Source organism: Lynx rufus, unplaced genomic scaffold (genome assembly GCF_022079265.1).
Source record: "Lynx rufus isolate CCGP_SWC_20201006 ecotype Redwood Valley unplaced genomic scaffold, mLynRuf1.p SCAF_3, whole genome shotgun sequence".
In the NCBI taxonomy this organism is placed as follows: domain Eukaryota; kingdom Metazoa; phylum Chordata; class Mammalia; order Carnivora; family Felidae; genus Lynx; species Lynx rufus.
This window is the reverse complement of record NW_025814845.1, coordinates 187373030-187392081: the sequence shown is the minus strand read 5'-3', so window position 1 is coordinate 187392081 and position 19052 is coordinate 187373030. Positions and strand designations below refer to the sequence as shown.

Here is a 19052-nt window from a genome sequence, read left to right as displayed (position 1 = left end):
AGACCTCTAAAGTAACACATCTTTGGTTGGTCTCAAAAGCTGTACTTGCTGGAGGGGTTTGGGGATGGACCGAGTCAGAGGCCAGCAAGGGGCACTCAGCCCTCCGCTCCATACCAGTTCCATCTCATTCCTGTGCCACAGCCCCTTGTCCAGACGTCCCTCTCCTCGAGGCCAAATACAATGGCCGTATGACCATTTCCATGGGCAATCCAGCCCCCGACTGCCAGAAATGCCCGAATTCATCTGTACAAAGCCTGTCTCCTTGACGCCACATTGAAGGACATCTCTGGGTCTCTCGACTACCTAAAATTTCAGGTTGATGGCTGGGCTCCATAAATGCCCAGGGGACTCCACACTCCACACCATGAAGCCGCTAAGAGCAGGAACTCTAATAAACAGGTTGACGCCTCCCGCGCAGTCCTACGACACCTTCCTTCCTTCCCTAGAACTAGAACTTCCCTAGAATTTCATTCTCTTCCTACTCTCACTGCAACCTCCCTTTGACTTCTCTCCTTGGCTCCCTTTTCTCTTCGTCTTGTCCTTGGGTTTCTGCTTTCATCTCATACAGCTCCTCCTTGGAGAAGACATCTGTTGTCAAGGCCTCCAGTGTCGTTCTTGAGTACATGACCACACTCCTGCGCTCCCACGCTTACCTGAGCTCTGGGGCCTGCTAGATCCGACTTTTCTACCTGACACTGGCTGCAGAGGGGTCTCTGTCATCTCAGATTCAACGCGTCCCAAGTTAAACTCACCCTCTTCTCCACAAAACGTGCTCCACTCCCAACATTCCCTTCTGTCTTAAAAAGGGAAGACAGACAGGACTGGACTCAGGGTCTGGACTCAGGGTCTCCTCTCTGACCCACTCCTGTCTTCACCCTCTACCTCCCGTCCAAACTCTCCTCCTCTCCGTTCCAACTGCCACCACCTTCATCTACACTTGCCCAGTGTGGTCTCCTCTCCTCCGTTCCTTCCTACTCCCACATATCAACTCCATCGTGCTCTGATCTTACCCCAGGAGTTCAACCACGCCTTGTTGCACAACATCATCCAGAGAGGTTATTCAACCCCCCAGCCTTGACACTGTGCTCTGAGCGGTACCCTCGAGAGCTATCAAGAGTGGGAGGAGGCACCTGGGGCAAGCCCTCCCCCCTGCTCCATCCAGGGCAGCTCTCATTACCTGTTCAAGCGGGTTGTCAGCCTGTGTTTTCACCTGATTCAGGTTTAAAAGCTGAAGACCTCTTCCGACCAAGGAAGGGATAGCTCCAGTATCAGCCTGCCAGGTGGTCTTCGGACAGTGACAAGGGAGCATGTTGGTTTTAATCCAGCTCAAGTCACCGTTAGAGCCAACAGCTCCGTTAGAAAGCTGTGCTAGGGGTGCCTGGGTGGCTCACTTGGTTAAGCATCCGACTCTCGGTCTTGGCTCAGGTCAGGATCTAACAACGGTTTGTGAGTTCGAGCCCAGCATCGGGCTCCGTGCTGACAGCGAGGAGCCTGCTTGGGATTCTCCCTCTCCCTCTTGCTGCCCTCCCCCACTCGCCCTCTCTGTCTCTCTCACAAAAATAAGGAAATAAATTTAAAAAAATAAAGAAAGAAAGCTGTGCTAAAAACAGGGGCACCTGGGTGGCTCAGTCAGTTAAAGCGTCTGACTTCAGCTCAGCTCGTGATCTCGCGGTTCGTGAGTTCGAGCCCCGCGTCGGGCTCTGTGCTGACAGCTCAGAGCCTGCAGCCTGCTTCGGATTCTGCATCTCCTCTCTCTGCCCCTCCCTCACTTGCGCTGTGTCTCTCAAAATAAATAAACATTAGAAAAAATGTTTTTAATAAAAACCAAATACCTGCTTTTCTGTAACTTCTACCCAGAGGTCTGCAGTCAGAACTAATACAGACCAGGCCTGGTCTTGACCAAGTGGCTTTAGAGGAACCTCCTCAAATATAGTTCCCATCATAGCACCAATGCTTTGATCTGGAAGCACTTTACAGTTTCAAAGCATGTCTGTTTCATCTGCAAACAATCCAGTGAGGCAGGAAGTATTAATTTCTAATCCTCCTCACCCACAGTCTTTGTTTCCCACTGTTGCCTCACACAGACTCCTGCTCTAATTAAGCCAGTTTCCTGACTCATCCAGGGAACACCAAACAGCAACTCTGACTTCCCGGCCTTCGTTTGATGCTCCTGGTGCCGGGGATTGACGACCATTTTATTTGATCCCTGCCCCAAAGCCTGGCTCGGGTCCCACAGCTTCTGAAAGGCCAAGAGGCACCAGGTGTGGTGAAAGAGTGTGGGTTCCAAAGCTAGAGCGACCCGGATTCAAATCCCAGTTTCAAAAGCCGTGCTACCTTAGGGAAATTACTCACCCCCCTGTGCTTCCATTTCCTCATAACCTGCCCATCACAGGGAGAGCTCAATGACATAATAAGTAGAGCTCAGAACTTGGTAGAACCTGGCTCTAAAATGTCAGCTACCACCCCCCTGTTTACCCACTTCTCTCCTTATTGATCTTGGCCTTGCGATGTTTTTGAAACGCATATACGCACTGAGGATGCGCAACACAGTATTGCTCACTACTGTGTGCCTCAGTCTTGCTTCCTTAGATGGTTACCTCCACTCAGGCAAGGCCTGGTTCCAGGAAAACACGGTCCACTGAGCTCAGAGCATACATATTCACAAAGAGAACATTGAGGAACATCGAGGCAGAGTTTCTGCACCTACCGCGTAGCCGATGGGCCTCAGTTTCCCAGTGTCAGGGAAGCTCCTGGCTGAGGGAACACAGAGCAAGGACAGAAACTGCCTGACCTACCCAAGAAAAATGCTGACACTTAGCCCACACGTTCGAAACATCATTTGCTAGTTAAGACTTCAACTTGAACTCAATGAAGACGGGAAGGAGCCTGTCTCAATAGCAAATTCTCCTACCCGGTTACTAGACACAAGGCAAACTTTCTCTGTGCAAGAAACCTATCTGGCCTACCCAGGTGTACACTGCACAGGACACATTAACTCAGAGCTCAGGCACTGTGACAAAAGTAACGTATTAACAGCTCAGTAAGGATAAAGCCCTTGAACTGTACGATTCCGGGCAACCTGGAGAGTTAACTTCGGAAACAATCTACACAAACGTTTCAGGAAACACACTGGCTTTGGCAGTCATGAGCCACAGAACTTGGGAAGGTTACTGGCCTTATCTATACTCTGCTGCTACACTGTGGGACAGGCGCAAGCAGATTTAAGTTCAAAAGGTAGGCTGTGCTTACGGCTGATGAATCGCCTGCCTTCTGCCGAAGGAACAAGGTCTGTCTGAGGGACAAGTCTCAGGTATTAGCCATACCGTCATCAGTGGAAGACTGCGCAGTATGCACTTGGCTAGGATAGAACCTCACCTACACAGCTGCACGTAAGAGGAAAGCTCTTTCTCGCTCCCCTGGACCACTATGGCCACACCTCGCCCGGGGCCGTCCCTTCCACAACTGAGCGGCCATATGGAAGATACCGCCATTGCTGACGTGACTGAAGACGTCTTCTCTGATGAGAACAGCAAGGGTCATCAATTCTAAGAAGCGCATCTCCACAGCCCTAAAATAGGATTGCCTGGTAATCAATTGTGGGCCATGGTTTCACTGCAAGCAGTTTTTCTTGCTTGGACATACCTAAGATAATGGCGTATCATATAATCGCTGGCGTCTGTTTTTCGATGGAGTATGGTAGGTATGTTTGAGCAAGGTTTATTGAAAGTGAACATCTGTTACTCCCTTCTTATTGTCTATTAACAGAGATTTTGAAATTAAATCTGCGTTGCAATGTAAACCCCCCCGCTCCCACCTCACACCTTGTATTTATTTGTGCATCTATTTAGTGATCAAATATGTATTAAGTATCTGTTCCCTACCAGGCACTGAGCTAGATGCTACGAAAACAGTGAAGATATGACAGTCATACCTAAGATTGTAGCAAATTCTTCAAACTCACATATTTGTGGGGAAGTTCAACCTTTCTGACTCAACAACATTAATTAAAATGTAGGCCCTAAAAAAAAAAAAAAATCCAAACTCCGGGAAACTTCAAACTAATGACTAGGTTTTATCAACTGCAAGGAAAAATAAATTTTTTTAAAGTGATGTTAAGGAAGATCTATATGTTAAAAAACACTTGTAAGACATACCACCAACCAAAGTGTGTGAACTGTATACGGATTCTAATTCAAGTAAACAGACTGTACAAAAATTACATCATTTAAGAAACAACTGGGAATCTGAACACTCACCAGATATTTGATGCGCTTGAGGAACTACTGTTAATTTTTCAGATGCAATAATGATACTGTGTTGATAACAATTTTTAAAGAGTGCCCATATTTGGAAAGTATATCCTGAAATAGTTATGGGGGGAAAATGATATGATGTGGATTTTGCTTCAGAACAGTGAGCTGAACCATATAAAATGGTTTTTGGGAATCAAAAATGGCTATCTATGGGGCACTGGGGTGGCTCAGTCGGTTGAGCATCCGACTTTAGCTCAGGTCATGATCTCACCGTTCATGAGTTCGAGCTACATATCAGGTTCACTGCTGTCAGCACGGAGCCCACTCTGGATCCTCTGTCCCCCTTTCTCTCTGTCCCTCCCCCACTTGCACTCTCTCTTTCAAAAATAAACCTTTAAAAAAAATGGTTGCCTGAAATCTGCAATTTCATATGGGATGGGGGGGGAAGTGATGGGGCCACGACTGAAATTAAAGGGCCATGAGCTGATTAATGTGGAAATTAGGGTGATGGTTGCAGAGTAAATTTTACTCAGTTGTCTCCTTCCTGTGTGGATAAACATTTTCTACAATAAATAGTTAAAACTGGGGCACCTGGGTGGTTCAGTCAGTTAAGCTTCCAACTTCGGCTCAGGTCGTGATCTTGCGGTCCGTGAGTTCAAGCCCCGTATCAGGCTCTGTGCTGACCTCTCAGAGCCTGGAGCCTGCTTCGGATTCTGTGTCTCCCTTGCTCTCTGCCCCTCCCCTGCTCATGCTCTGTCCGTCTCTCAACAAATGAATTAAATGTTTAAAAAAAATTTTTTTAAGTTAAAACAAAATTAGGTCTTAGTACCACTCTGTATTCAAAATAAGTCAGAAAGTAAAAATATTTAGAGTGAAACTGGAGGTTGCCTAAAATACACTGCCTAAAATGTTTGTCTTCCACTGTGAATGGAAGGTGAGTATGTCCAACACTTTAACAGTTTATCTCAGCTTCCCCTCAAAGTCCATCTACCTTCACAAGATTAACTTTATAGCAGAAGTAAATAGTCTTGTTTTCTTTTTCTTTCTATTTTACTAACTGGCTTGCTTTTAAACATCGTGCTGTCTGGACACTCTGGATTTTTTCTTTGACAGTGATTCTGGGTTAGGAATCAGAATACTTGGCATCACCTTTAAGGTCAGTTCTAAATGACCATGTGACTTCGGCCACATGACCTACACAGCCTTTGGGCCCACGTCACTCTACTCCCTCTAGCCTCAGTTTCTCTACCTGCAAACGGAGTGCAGTGAACCCTGAGACAATCTTCTCTTCGATGGTCTACAGGCCTGGGAATGTAGTGTCTGCTCTTTGCTTGTCGACTGAAACTCATCCTCCATTTTCCGGGGACATCTGGCTCTTCTCTGGCTATTTAACAAGGGCTACGCAATCTAGGCACAAAGATCCTCAGGCCACAGGGGATTCCAGACTACACAGCCTACTGAAAAGCTCACACACACAAACACACCCCTATGGAAAACCCCTGGGAGTCCTGAGAAGTGGGAGGTTACAGAAAGAATCTCCTGAGAACCACACTAACAGGGTGTTCCAATGGGCCACTGTGCCCCCAACCTAACGGCCTGTCATGGAATATACACATAATGTATAGATGCTACATTTTAATATAAGTCTATAATACTTAATATACATTACGTATATTTAATAGCCTAAAAATATGCTTCATGTGATCAGATAGTAGCTGGTTGCTGGAGCTCAGCTGAAACTAAGTGACCAGCTGGCAACAGTCTTGGGGACCAGATGGAGGCTGGAGTCCAGCTCAGTGTGAATTTGTGACTTCATTCATAAACTGCTCAGTGGAATTGCATTAAGCAGGGGATATGTGTGCTGGAGTCTACACGAGGGGACATGCCAAAGAGGATACATGAAAAGCACATAAAACACGACAGCCAAAGAAGAAAGGTTAAATACTTCACAGAGATCCCATGACTTGTTTTCATGAGACACAATAGGAATCATTAATACGGTCACAACTTTGGCTTTCTCTCTGAACAACCAAAGATTACCTTGATATGCTTCACTCTGTCTTCTTTTTCTGTCTTTGGTTTCTTTCCTGTGGCAACAAATAGAATAGTTTTGAATTAACTCGTGAAGAACGTACAGAGAAGACATTTCCCCTCAATTCTTTCTGAAACTCTCACTGAACCTGTACATGTTTTAATCTACACGTGGTCAAAATTCCAAATGTTTCTTTGACTGTCTTTGGTGACCGGACAGTCACTTTCCCCAGCCAGGTAAAGGCAGGACCATCATCCACAGTGTGAACTACTGTTCCATCCTTGGAGTGACTACAGATGTGGAAATAACGAAATCACAAGGGTACTACAATATATACTCAGTGATCACGGTTTTCATCAGTAAATTTCTTTATCTACCTTTCTTAGAAGGTCTTTCAGACAACGGCAACATCCGGTATACTCTGAAGGCATTGTTTCCTTTCTTTATACTTTTATCCTTGACTTCTTCAATGTCAGGCAAGGAGTTCATGGCACATCGAAAATTCGCCTTCCATGTTTTTGGATCAGGTTTATCTACTCCTGGTTGATGCTTTCCTAACAAAAGAGCCAAAAGAATGAAGGTTAAGAAAAAAGAGGGGAAGGGGTGCCTGGGTGACTCAGTCAGTTGAGCGCCCGACTTCAGCTCAGGTCATGATCTCATGGTTTGTGAGTTCGAGCCCCGCGTCAGGTTCTGTGCGGACAGCTCAGAGCCTGGAGCCTTCTAAGGATTCTGTCTCTGTCTCTCTGCCCTCCCCACCCCTCTCAAAAATAAATATTAAAAAAAATTATTAAAAAAAAGAAAAAGAGGGGGAAAATATAGAGTAGAAATGCCTGGAAACACAGGAATGCTGGCTAGGTAGTGCAGAGAACCCTTTTAATTCCAGGCTCTACTTACAGCGGCCAACCATCCTGGTTTGCCTGGGACTGGGACTGAATTCCTGGGATGTGAGAATTTTTGTTTTAAAATCTGGACAGCGGGCGCCTGGGTGGCGCAGTCGGTTAAGCGTCCGACTTCAGCCAGGTCACGATCTCGCGGTCCGTGAGTTCGAGCCCCGTGTCAGGCTCTGGGCTGATGGCTCCGAGCCTGGAGCCTGTTTCCGATTCTGTGTCTCCCTCTCTCTCTGCCCCTCCCCCGTTCATGCTCTGTCTCTCTCTGTCCCAAAAATAAATAAACGTTGAAAAAAAAATTTTAAAAATAATAATAATAATAAATAAATAAATAAATAAATAAATAAAATCTGGACAGTCCTGGGAAAACTGGGACAAACTGGTCACTCTGGCTCTACCAAACAGCTTGAGAAAACCCTCATAACGGTAGAAGAAAGGAGAATCAAGGTACGTAACAGAGAAGGCTGGAAGGCCAGGAGGCCAACAAACCCAGATAACTGGAGTGTCTCTTTTTCATCTGACTCAAATATTAATCAGAACGCCGATTCCTGTAAATAGCTCCCTACTGAAATTTTGTTATAAAATGTCCAACTCTTGATTTCGGCCCAGGTCACGATCTCACGGTTCATGGGACTGAGCCCCGCGTTGGGCTCTGTTCTGAAAGCATGGAGTCTGCTTGGGATTCTCTCTCTCCCTCCCTCCCTCCCTCCCTCTCTCTCTCTCTCTCTCTATGCCCTTTCCTCGCTCTCTCTTTCTCACAATAAATAAATAAACTTTAATAAATAAATATATATATCCTTGACTACCCTTTGGAGAGATAAATCCAACTCAAGCTTACCTGCCAGAACAAATAAGTTCTATATTCCCCTGGTGCACACCTAGTGCGCCATAGTCAGAATCCCACATTTACAGGAAATTTAAGGACTAAGTTTCCCCAGCACGGGCACAGCATCACTTCTGAATGATGAAGTGTGTACCCCACGTGTCCTGGATGTGCCTGGGGACACGTCACCAGCTTTTCAGAGCTATCTTCACGAAGCCATAAGCCATATATGTGCAGTGAGAAAAAAAACACAAAACGATGGTTAACACTGTATTACTGTAAAATTGAGATTTGCTAAGAGAATAGAATGTCAATGTTCTCACCAAAAACAAAAATTAAAGGTAAATATGAGAAGTGATGGGTGGGTTCATTAATGTGATGGGGGGGAATCCTTTCACGGTGCACACATCAAATCATCACATTGTATGCCTTAAATATCTCACAATTTTATTTGTCAATCTATACCTCAATTTAAGAAAAACGGGGTGCCTGGGTGGCTCAGTCGGTTGAGCATCCGACTTCGGCTCAGGTCATGATCTCACGGTTCGTGAGTTCGAGCCCTGCATCGGGCTCTGTGCCGATGGCTCAGAGCCCGGAGCCTGCTTCAGATGCTGTGTCTCCCTCTCTCTCTGACCCTCCCCCACACATACTCTGTCTCTGTCTGTCTCTCTCTCGAGAATAAACATTAAAAAAGAGAGAAAGAAAGAAAGAAAGAAAAAGAAGACATGTAAGCAACAACCAACAACAGCGTCTGCCTCTAGAGACGATGCGGGGCGTTTGCTACCTGTGTGGATGGCCCAGTTTCTAAAGAGTGGTGCATCTTTTTCCACATCCCACCCATGTCTAGCCGCATGCATCCAAGGGATCTGGAAAATCTTCTTTTCCTGAAAAACAAAAGCGAAAAAGCAACTGCAACCACGGGGTTCAGGCCACCTTTGCGGGAGGTTTGTAAGTCGTGGCTAGTAAGATTCTCTACTAAGTGTCACTGGGTTTGCTAAGTGTCTGCAGTAAAATCCACCAGTAAACGCACCTCCCCACCGGGCCCCAAATCTTGATGGCCTAATCGGGAAAGATTCAGAGTCATGTGGAGTCTGGCAGCATAGGAATGTACTCCAAGGTCAACGTGATGGTCTGGGGATATGCCAATGCATTCTGTTACCTGCGTCATTTTTCCTTAAAGGACCACATATTAACTGGTCACTGACTGCAACTTCTAAAGCTTATTATTACCATTGGTTTCCATCATTTGCCAAAGAGGAACTCTGATTGCCTTAGGCAAATTAAAAAGTAGGCAACTTTCCAAAATGACACCCATTTGTGCTGCTAAAAGGGAAATCAGGGTTATCTGGGGTCACTGGCACAGAGACTAACTACCTCAATCTACTGTGTAGCCAACAGAAATCGAAGATGTGGTCTAATGTCCTAACCCCTAAGTGTCTACTGCCCTGCAAGGAACATCAAGATGTACAAACAAAGACGTATTGAGTGTGCAGAGATGATACTACTTTTCTGGAGAAGTCTCTCGGTGCAATTCTCACAGTAGACCCCTTCCACCTCTCTTACAGCCCGAGAGGCAACTCAGAATAGCTGGAATCAACCCTGGCAAACACAGGATTAGAAACCAGAGCTTTGGGAACAAAGCCATGCCCGTGACTGGACAGGATCAGCAATTATTGTGTTCCCCTGGCACTTTACATCTGACTGTCCACGTGTTCCCATGGTCTCAGTTTTGTTCTCTGTGAGAACCTACGGAGCTCCACATGTTATTATTTCTCTTTCACAGTTGAGGAAACTGAGCAACAGAATTACATTCTATAGCCAAGGAAATTACTGTAGTGTCTGAATTCAAAACCACGTCACGTGATCCCACAATCACTTAATCACATCACACATTGTCTCCCAGTGGTCAGATTCAGATTTCCAATCCTATGACGCATCTGTTGTCTTGGATTCTGTGGAAACGAAGCCCAGGAAAACTATATTTTTTGAAGTCCTAAAGGTAGTTCTGGTAGTTTCTAGGTATGGAGATCCCTGCATAATACACTGGGGAAGGGAAGAAGATGTCAGTAGGGATTTTCCACCACCTTGGTTTCATACAACGAAAGACAGAAAGGGTCCCAACTGACCCAAAAGGGACTCAGTGCCTCTCTATAGAGCCAATCACAAAGCCTGAACTAAAAATATTTCAGAACATTTGAGAGTTCCCCAAAACCTGTTAAAATTAAAAAGAACTGAAAGTCAGAGGCTTTTCATAAACCCCTCCTTGTTCATTCTGTATCATCCACCGAGATTGCATGGTTTCAGGTTAGCTGTCTCCAAAGGGCAGTGATGAGCAAAGGTCTGAGTGAAATTTTATTTTTCAATGTAGATGAAAATCAGAGGGCAAAATCATTTTAATGTCATTTTTGATGTTCACATGAAAATGGAAAAAAAAAGAAAAGAAATGTATTTCAGTGAAAGAACTTCTCCTCAAGAGAACCACCAGAATCCAAAGGCTTATGCTTAAAGACCTAAACCCTTCATGGAATTTGCTGTTGCACCTTTCTGTAGGTCCAAGGAGTTCTGGAGGTCAGTCACCCAAGCTGAAATCTGTCTCATTAAGCACAAAGGATTCTGGTATATAGATCTTCTCAAGCATTTGTGTCCATGCAGGCGCGCGCGTGCACACACACACACACACACACACACACCCCCTACCAAACCTAGTACCACAGAAATTATGCCCAAATCACAAAGCCACAAACATAATGACTAAACCTAGCAATTATCCACCATGGATCCCTAGATCCTCTTTAATAGGCAAAGAGTCTGAATGGACCTTTGTTGAAAGCAGATAAATAACATGGCCAATAAGCACATAAAGACCCCTAGCATCACCAATCATTAGGCCAATGCAAATCAAAACAACAATGAGATACCACTTCCTACCCCAGGATGGCCAGATAAAATCAAAAAACAAGTAGTAAGTTATTGGTAAGGATGTGGAGAAACTGGAACCCTCACACATTGCTGGTGGGAATGTCAAATAGGGTAGACACAGTAGAAATCAGTTTGGCTAGTCCCTCAAAAAGTTAAACACAGAGTTCTCACATGACCCAGTAATTTCACTCAAAAAAATCACAAACCGGTGTTCAAACAAATATTTATACATGAATGTTCAAAACAGTGCTACTCACAACAGCCAAATGTCCATCAACTGATGAATGGATAAAGAAAATATTGTACATGCATCAAATGGAATATTATTCAGCCACAAAAAGGAATGTACTATTGACACAAGCTACAACATGAATGAACCTTGAACATTACACTAAGTGAAAGAAGCCTTCTACAAGAGGCCGCCTATTGAATGGCTCCATTTATATGAAATGACCAGAAAAGGCGAATCCAAAGAGACAGAAAGCAGACTAGTTGATGCCTTGCACAAGGAAAGGATTTGCAGTGCCTTGCAATGGAAAGTGACTGCTTAACGGGCACAGTGTCGTCCTCTTGGGGTGATGAAAATTCTGGAGTTGTAGTGGCGATGGTTGTGTAACACTGTGAGTATACTTAATGCCACTGAATTGTACATTTTAAAATGGTTAAAGTGGTAAATTAAAAAAAAATACATGTAACTTTTTTAAAGTGTATTTATTTACTTTGAGATAGAGTGTGAGTGGAGGAGGGGCAGAGAGAAAGGGAGAGAGAATCCTAAGCAGGCTCTATGCTGTCAGCACAGAGCCCAATGAGGAGCTTGATCTCACAAACCATGAGATCATGACCTGAGTTGAGATCAAGAGTTGGACACTTACCCAGCTAAGCCACCCAAGTATCCCCAAAAAACTACATGTTACTTTTAACTACTTTTTCCTGTTGCAAAAAATAAACAACTAATAAACATATCACATATATCTTTTTTTTTAAAGACTATGTTAAAAGATAAAGAAGGGGAGATTCATTTTAAAACCGGAAGAGATTCTGGGGGCACCTGGGTGGCTCAGTCAGTTGAGCACCCGACTTCGCCTCAGATCATGATCTCGTGGCTTGTGAGTTTGAGCCCCGCGTTGGGCTCTGTGCTGACATCTCAGAACCTGGAGCCTGCTTTGGATTCTGTGTCTCCCTCTCTCTCTGCCCCTCTCCCACTCATACTCGCTCTCTCTCTTTCTCAAAAATAAAAACATTAAAAAAAATGTAACGCACTGGAAGAGATTCTGACGAGTAAACATTCTGGTCATAGATCTTTATGTCCCAAAGGTGATAATGACATTGCTCCATGTCTGTGTAGACTCTGGGACATCAGTACTTGCTATGAGAAGCCCTGAGTGTCCCATCCACATAGGATGTGCCTACCATGTATGGAAGGATGGCATGTTACAGACTCTACCAGTGCTTATACAGAGAGAGGACTCTGCCTACCTACCTGAGGGCAAGAGGGAGAAGCACTGCTTGAACTGAGAAGAACATTTAAGATTATCTTGAGTAATGCAGAACAAACATACCTTGGCCCCAAGTGGAAACTAGCTCATTTAACTTCCTCCGCTTCTTCTCTCCTCCACTGTCTATAAGATGTTCCAATCTACTCTGCTGTTTTTGTTTGGACTCCTTACCTTGACCTGAGGTGGACTGATATTTATATAAACACAAGCCTGCTTGTGAATGAAAGGATAAGGTCTGAAACTACCTAGGGACACCGTACGCTTGGAGAGTGGCCTTGGCCCCGGGGTCCAGGTAGGTCTCCCACATGAAATGAGAACTCCAAGAACCAGAGTGGGAATCAATCAGAGCTACAAAGCAAACAATGAGCCTGGATGTGGCTGCCTCCTTCCCTCCTCAAAAAATGGCCCAGAGAAACCACAAACAAGCGTTTGGACCAATCCAGAAATGACCTGGTCTCTTCCACAAGTCAATGGCAAAAAGGGAAAAAAAGGAGGAGCTACCATTCATTATCATGACAATCAGGAGACACTTCGAATCAGACCAACCAAACACAACCTGTGAGCCTTCTCTGGATTCTGACTGAACAAATAAACTGTAGAAACACATTTTGGGAATAGTCGAGGCATTTCGGATATGGACGGTGCAGTGATGATGTTAAAAAATTACGATTAATTATGATTTATTTATGGTTATACAATTGACAATGGTATGGTGAACATATAGAAAATGGTTTTAAGTCTTATACATGTATGCTGTCAGGGAGTTGCTTTCAAATACCACACACACACACAAATTTTTTAAATGTTAACAATTGTTGGGGCATCTGGATGGCTCAGTTGGTTGAGAGCCTGACTTCGGCTCAGGACATGATCTCGCGGTTCGTGAGTTTGAGCCCCACATCAGGTTGCTGTCAGCCAGCTGTCAGCGTGCAGCCTGCTTCGATCTTCTGCCTCCCCCTCTCTCTCTGCCCTCCCCGCTCGCGCTCGCTCTCTCAAAAATAAATAAGACATTTTTAACAAATGTTAATAATGGTTACATGTAGAGGCGAGTTTTAAAACTACACGGGATTTTGCTACACTCTTCTCTCTAGCCATTATACCATTTAAACCTACTGTGTATGTGTGCAAATGCTCCTAATAAAAAGTGACGGGCCCTGGGGTGCCTGGGTGGCTCAGTCCGTTGAGTGTCCCACTCTTAATTTCAGCTCAGGTCATGATCCCAGGGTTGTGGGATCGAGCCCCGCAGAGGGCTCCATGCTGACTATGGAGCCTACTTAAGATTCTCTCTTTTCCTCTGCCCCTCCCCCTCCTCTTTCTACACAAATATCAAAAAAAAGTAACGGGCGGGAGGGAGGCCCAGCACCCAGCCAGCGAGCAGTAACAACCGAGACCTCCCTGGCCTGCCCTCCAGGGCCTTCCAGCACGGAGTACCCCCCCATCAACGCCAACACATTCTGAACAACGCAGCTAAGGCCTAAGTGAGTAACAGAGCCCCACGGACAGGGCCGTTTTCTAAGAGTCCCCACCAGTCTTCAGCAGGAGAAGAGATTTTACGACGACCTCAAGCCACAGAACGCAAGCAGGAATTTCAGGCAGAATGCTTGTGAAGGAGAAGGAAAGAACAGCAAGGTCTCAAATATTTAGGTGGGCAGACGAATGCCAAAGCCTAAGTTAGCAGAAACCTAGACAAAGATGCCCCGAGGAGGTGGAGGTACGGAGAGAAAAGGTCCTGATGCCACCCGAGGTGCACAGTGCCGGTGACAGCCCTGCCTGAGCACACAGACAACCTTGCAGATGCTCTGCCCAGGCGGGTGGGCGGCCCGAATGACCGGTCCCCAGGGCGCACGCGGCCTCCTGTGCCTCAGAGGCCTCACTGCGGCAGCCACGGCCCGCTCAGGCGGAGGGCCAGCAGGGGGGCCAGACGGGGCGGCCGAGGGGTCTCCTTTCCCGCTCCGCCAGGGAAGAGAACTCACAAGCCAGAAGCCAGCTGAGCGGAGCTCAACAGGGAGGGCCACCTGACAGGGGTGGAGCGTTCGCTGCACAGAGAAGAATCCACTTCCTTTGCGGTCCTCTCTCAGGAAAATCACCGACGAAGTAGATGGAAGAAAAGGTGTCGCAGTGGAGTCCCAGTGAGGAAGCAGTCCCAAGAGGGTGGATTTGCTTCTCACAGGCTGTCCCCAAACTGCCATAGACGGGGCAGCGTATAGCCCAGGACCGTGCTGGAGGCCGGAAACCCAGGGCCAAGAGGTCAGCAGGGTCGCATCTCCTTCAGAGGCTGTAAGGACAGTCCTCCCTTGACACGTCCAGCTTCGGGTGGGGTCAGGCGCTCCTTGGCTTAGTGGATCCGTCTCTCCAATCTCTGCCTCTGTCTTCACTTCGTCTTCTGCTCTGGGTGGGTCTTCTCCTCTCCGCCTCTTCTATGGACACTTGTCACCGCATTGGCATCTTGAGATCTTTAACTCTTCCCAAAGACCCTTTCTCCCAGTAAGGACATGTCCACAGGTTCCGGGGGTAAGGAAGTGGATATATGGTTTGCAGGGGGGCAGGGGCGGGGGCACAATTCAGCCCTACTAAAAGGACAGTTCACTGCACCATATCAAATGCCTCCTCATACAGGGGACGCAATGACACGTGAAGTTTGCTATTGCATCAAACCAGCCAAACTGGTGGATATATTTTTGTACGAGGAAAAAAAAAAAAAGTACTTCTCTTCAGAAATCAGGAACTTCTGTGTTAATTTCGTACTCTGATCAATATAGGCAAAGTTACTTGTTCTTTAAAACGTACTCCTACCAGGGTGCCGGGGTGGTTCCGTTGGGTAAGCCTCCAACTTCCGCTCAGGTCATGATCTCACAGCTCATGAGTCTGAGCCCTACGTCGGGCTCTGTGCTGACAGCTCGGAGCCTGGAGGCTGCTTTGGATTCCGTGTCTCCCTCTCTCTCTGTCCCTCCACTACCAGCTCTCTGTCTCTGTCTCTGTCTCTCTCAAAGATGAATAAACATTAAAAAAAAATTTTTTTAATATAATCCTACTTAATGACTCTGCACCTTGGCTTCCTGGTCTGTAAAATGGAAAACCTAACAGTATCTACCCCATTGTGGGGATTACGTGAGTTCATGCACGTATCTTGCTTAAAGGAGTAGCTGTTGTTACTATTATTATTGAGTACCCCACATTTCTTCAACTCTCCTCGATGACAGACTCCCCTCTCCTTATAATTCCACTTGTGCCCCTGCTGGCCACGGAGGCCAAGGCCCAACCTGATTTATTTGGAGCAGGCTAATTACAAAACCCCTCCAGGATACAAATCTAAAACGCTAGAGATACAGCAAGCCTAGAAAAACATTTTATTTGCCATGCGACGTTAAGATACACGACAGCTCCCATGAAGTGGACATATGGTTTACTTAAGTGATTTCTATTTACTTTTTACCCCACCTTGTTTCAGAAAGGAGCCACTGAAACCGATGCGCTCAAATACAATACATTTAAAATAAGTGAACAAAAAAAGTGGATGAGGAAAAAAGAAATAAGGCTTGACAGCTATCTGAAAAGCAAAGATGAAGCCAGGAGTGATCTTAGTCAACACAATCATGCTGTAGTATCCTGCACACTTGTGAGAAGAGGGCCACAATCAGGCTCTAAGCACTCAACCATGTGATAAAAGATGAAGCCTGTGGGGCGCCTGGGTGGCGCAGTCGGTTAAGCATCCGACTTCAGCCAGGTCACGATCTCGCGGTCCGTGAGTTCGAGCCCCGCGTCGGGCTCTGGGCTGATGGCTCGGAGCCTGGAGCCTGTTTCCGATTCTGTGTCTCCCTCTCTCTCTGCCCCTCCCCTGTTCATGCTCTGTCTCTCTCTGTCCCAAAAATAAATAAACGTTGAAAAAATTTAAAAAAAAAAAAGATGAAGCCTGACCAGCTGAATTATTCATTGGGTCCTTAAGATTAAAATGAGTGGGGAGGCAGAAGAGAAAAAGGAAATTTACTCAGAAGAACTGAGATATTCCTGGTAGGGGGAGAGAAACTTCTCTCTTGGGCCCTCTGAAAGACAGCGTGATATGTTAGATGCTTTTCTAGCTGTTAACTATATATTTTCAGGTGTTCTTTATTTTGACATCCGCTCTCTTCCTGATTCACTCCCAACAGGTAGGATCAATTAGATTGAGAGTTTGGGGTTGATAAAGTCAGAGAGTATTTATGTATATGTGTGGGTTGTAAACGAGAGACTACTTTTTTAGGACAAGTAGGCACACGGTGTTTCACAATAAAAAGAAAAGACAGGGGCACTTGGGTGACTCAGCTGGTTAAGTGTCCGACTCTTGGTTTCGGCTCAGGTCATGATCTTGCTGTCTCGTAGGTCAGAGCCCCACATCGGGCTCTGTGCTGGCAGTGCAGGGCCAGCTTGCGATTCTCTCTCTCTTGCCCTTTCTCTCTGCCCCTCCCCCACTCATACTGTCTCTGTCTCTCAAACAATAAATAAATAAACTTAAAAAAAAAAAGAAAGAGATGTTTTTAAAGACAAAACCAAGAGGGGCGCCTGGGTGGCGCAGTCGGTTAAGTGTCCGACTTCAGCCAGGTCACGATCTCACGGTTCGTGAGTTCGAGCCCCGCGTCGGGCTCTGGGCTGATGGCTCGGAGCCTGGAGCCTGTTTCCGATTCTGTGTCTCCCTCTCTCTCTGCCCCTCCCCCGTTCATGCTCTGTCTCTCTCTGTCTCAAAAATAAATAAACGTTGAAAAAAAAAATTTAAAAAAAAAAAAAAAAAAGACAAAACCAAGAGTCTTCTCTATAGAGAATACTGAGAAGAAAGCCAATATGCCCCATTCCCAATGTAAAACCCAAGATTTCCACGTCCTCTGATCCTAGAAAGCCAGGAGAAGCGAGAGAAAAATTCACAGAAGGAAGAGGGTAAGAATCATTGAAGAAAAACACAGATCATTTTGGGTGGGTTGGTTTTGTAATTAACAAGCATCAGATTCTGAACACAAGGAATACAATTTTACTTTCTGGCAGTCTATGTGTATGTGGTTTTAGTAAGGACCCCCTCCTCCTCCTCTTCCTCCTCCTCCTCTCTCTCTGTCTCTCTGTCTCTCTGTCTCTCTCTCTCTCTCTCTCTCTCTCACACACACACACACACACACACACACACACAAGCACCAAACACACTTACCTTGTTAAGCCACTTCAGCCCCGGTATTGTATTTGAATTTATCTGTTCCTCCAGCCATGGGCGCATTCGCATCCTTTCCACGGGCATGGTACCCTTCTGCAAAGAGAAGCACAGTTATTAGGCAATTCTGCCACTGCCTGCCATGTCTGCACTAGAAAGTTCTAGACCCCTGCCTGACCGTCCTCCACGATCCCCCTCCTTTGCCCAAAACCACGCAGCTGATGTGTACATGGGGACTGGAGGGCTAGGGCGGGCACTGGGGGCTCTGCATCGAGCCCACCTGCCCACCCTGGGCACGCTTACTCCGCAGGAGCCGGCTCAGTGGGTCAGTGGTTTGAGCCAGGCCTGCTCTTGGCGGAGACGGTTCCAGGGACGTAGGACGCCTGGGCTGGCAGAAATTCTGCGGGCTCAAAGGCTCGGACAGCCCTGAGTGACCTGGCCTAACGCAAGGTCTTAAGCCCCCCACCCCAACCTGGCCGTGTTTATAGCAGACGCCTTCCGTGTATTACCAGGCCGGTAATGGGAGGACCGGTATCTTACAAATACCTCTGGGCATTATCCTTCTAAGAGCCCAGGAGGGACAGGGCAAAACCGTTGTGGGTAAGAGTTCTTAGAACCAATTCGTTGCTCCTGGGAATCTGGGCTGCCAAAATGCTTTGAAGCCCCGATCTTTGCACTTTAAAGCCTAAAAGAATCAGTTCACTTGGCTCCAAGGTCTTTCACCAGCGAGCTCTCCCGTTCGGACACATGCTGTCGGCTTCCAGGGCACAGCAGCGTCTTGCTCTGGCTTCTGCTCTGCGCTCACTCATGCATTCTCTTGCCCCCTCCCTCATCGGTCTTCCTTTACAAGTGTGCACGGCACCCCACCCCCCTGCCCTGAGACCACCCTCCCCTTCCCTCTGCAAACAGCTGCATGGTCTCAGCGCGGTTCCTCTACCGGCCCACATAAGGCCTCTCTCCCCTCCTTCCAGACACCTTTCTAGATACTCTTCCTTCCCTTGCCCACTTAAAACATCCAGAGTGGAATCACTAACAAAGTACTGCCTGCCGCTCCTGCACCCTGTTTGCACACCAATCTAAATTTGAGATGGGATTCAAAAGCAAAGAGGAGGCCAACTCAAGCCCCCACTCTATAAAGCTTCACGGGCAGTGTGACATTATCCTCTTTTCAACCCTTCGTGGCATCTTCCTTCTTTTACTCATTTCCTCCTCCAAAAATGAGCTCTGAAAATTCTACCGAGATGAATTTGCATTGAGATGGGCGAAGTTTCAGTTACACTCTCTTGCAGCTTGCTGAGGACTTCTCTCCTCTGTGCCTCCCCCAGCTCATCCCAGAGTGCAAGCATCACCACGTGAACCAGGTGGGACCGCGTCCTTGGCCTCTCGAGCCTAATTACATTCTAGAACCTGCATTTCCCTTGCACATCTCTCCCAGTTCAGATGCACTCACGGTTGCAGATGCCTCGGGCTCTGCT

General features: G+C 46.5%; 1 protein-coding gene across 5 annotated transcripts in view; it reads right to left on the bottom strand.

The window, feature by feature from the left end:
* Positions 1–19052, bottom strand: part of IRF2 (interferon regulatory factor 2) — an 87455-nt gene that overhangs the window by 25898 nt on the left and 42505 nt on the right. For all 5 annotated transcript variants that reach the window (XM_047091071.1, XM_047091070.1, XM_047091072.1 and 2 more), the window contains 4 exons: positions 17578–17673; positions 8780–8879; positions 6663–6839; positions 6294–6340 (listed from right to left, as the gene is read on the bottom strand). In XM_047091071.1, coding sequence (XP_046947027.1) covers positions 6294–6340; positions 6663–6839; positions 8780–8879; positions 17578–17673 — 420 coding nt within the window. The remainder of the gene's footprint in view (positions 1–6293; positions 6341–6662; positions 6840–8779; positions 8880–17577; positions 17674–19052) is intronic.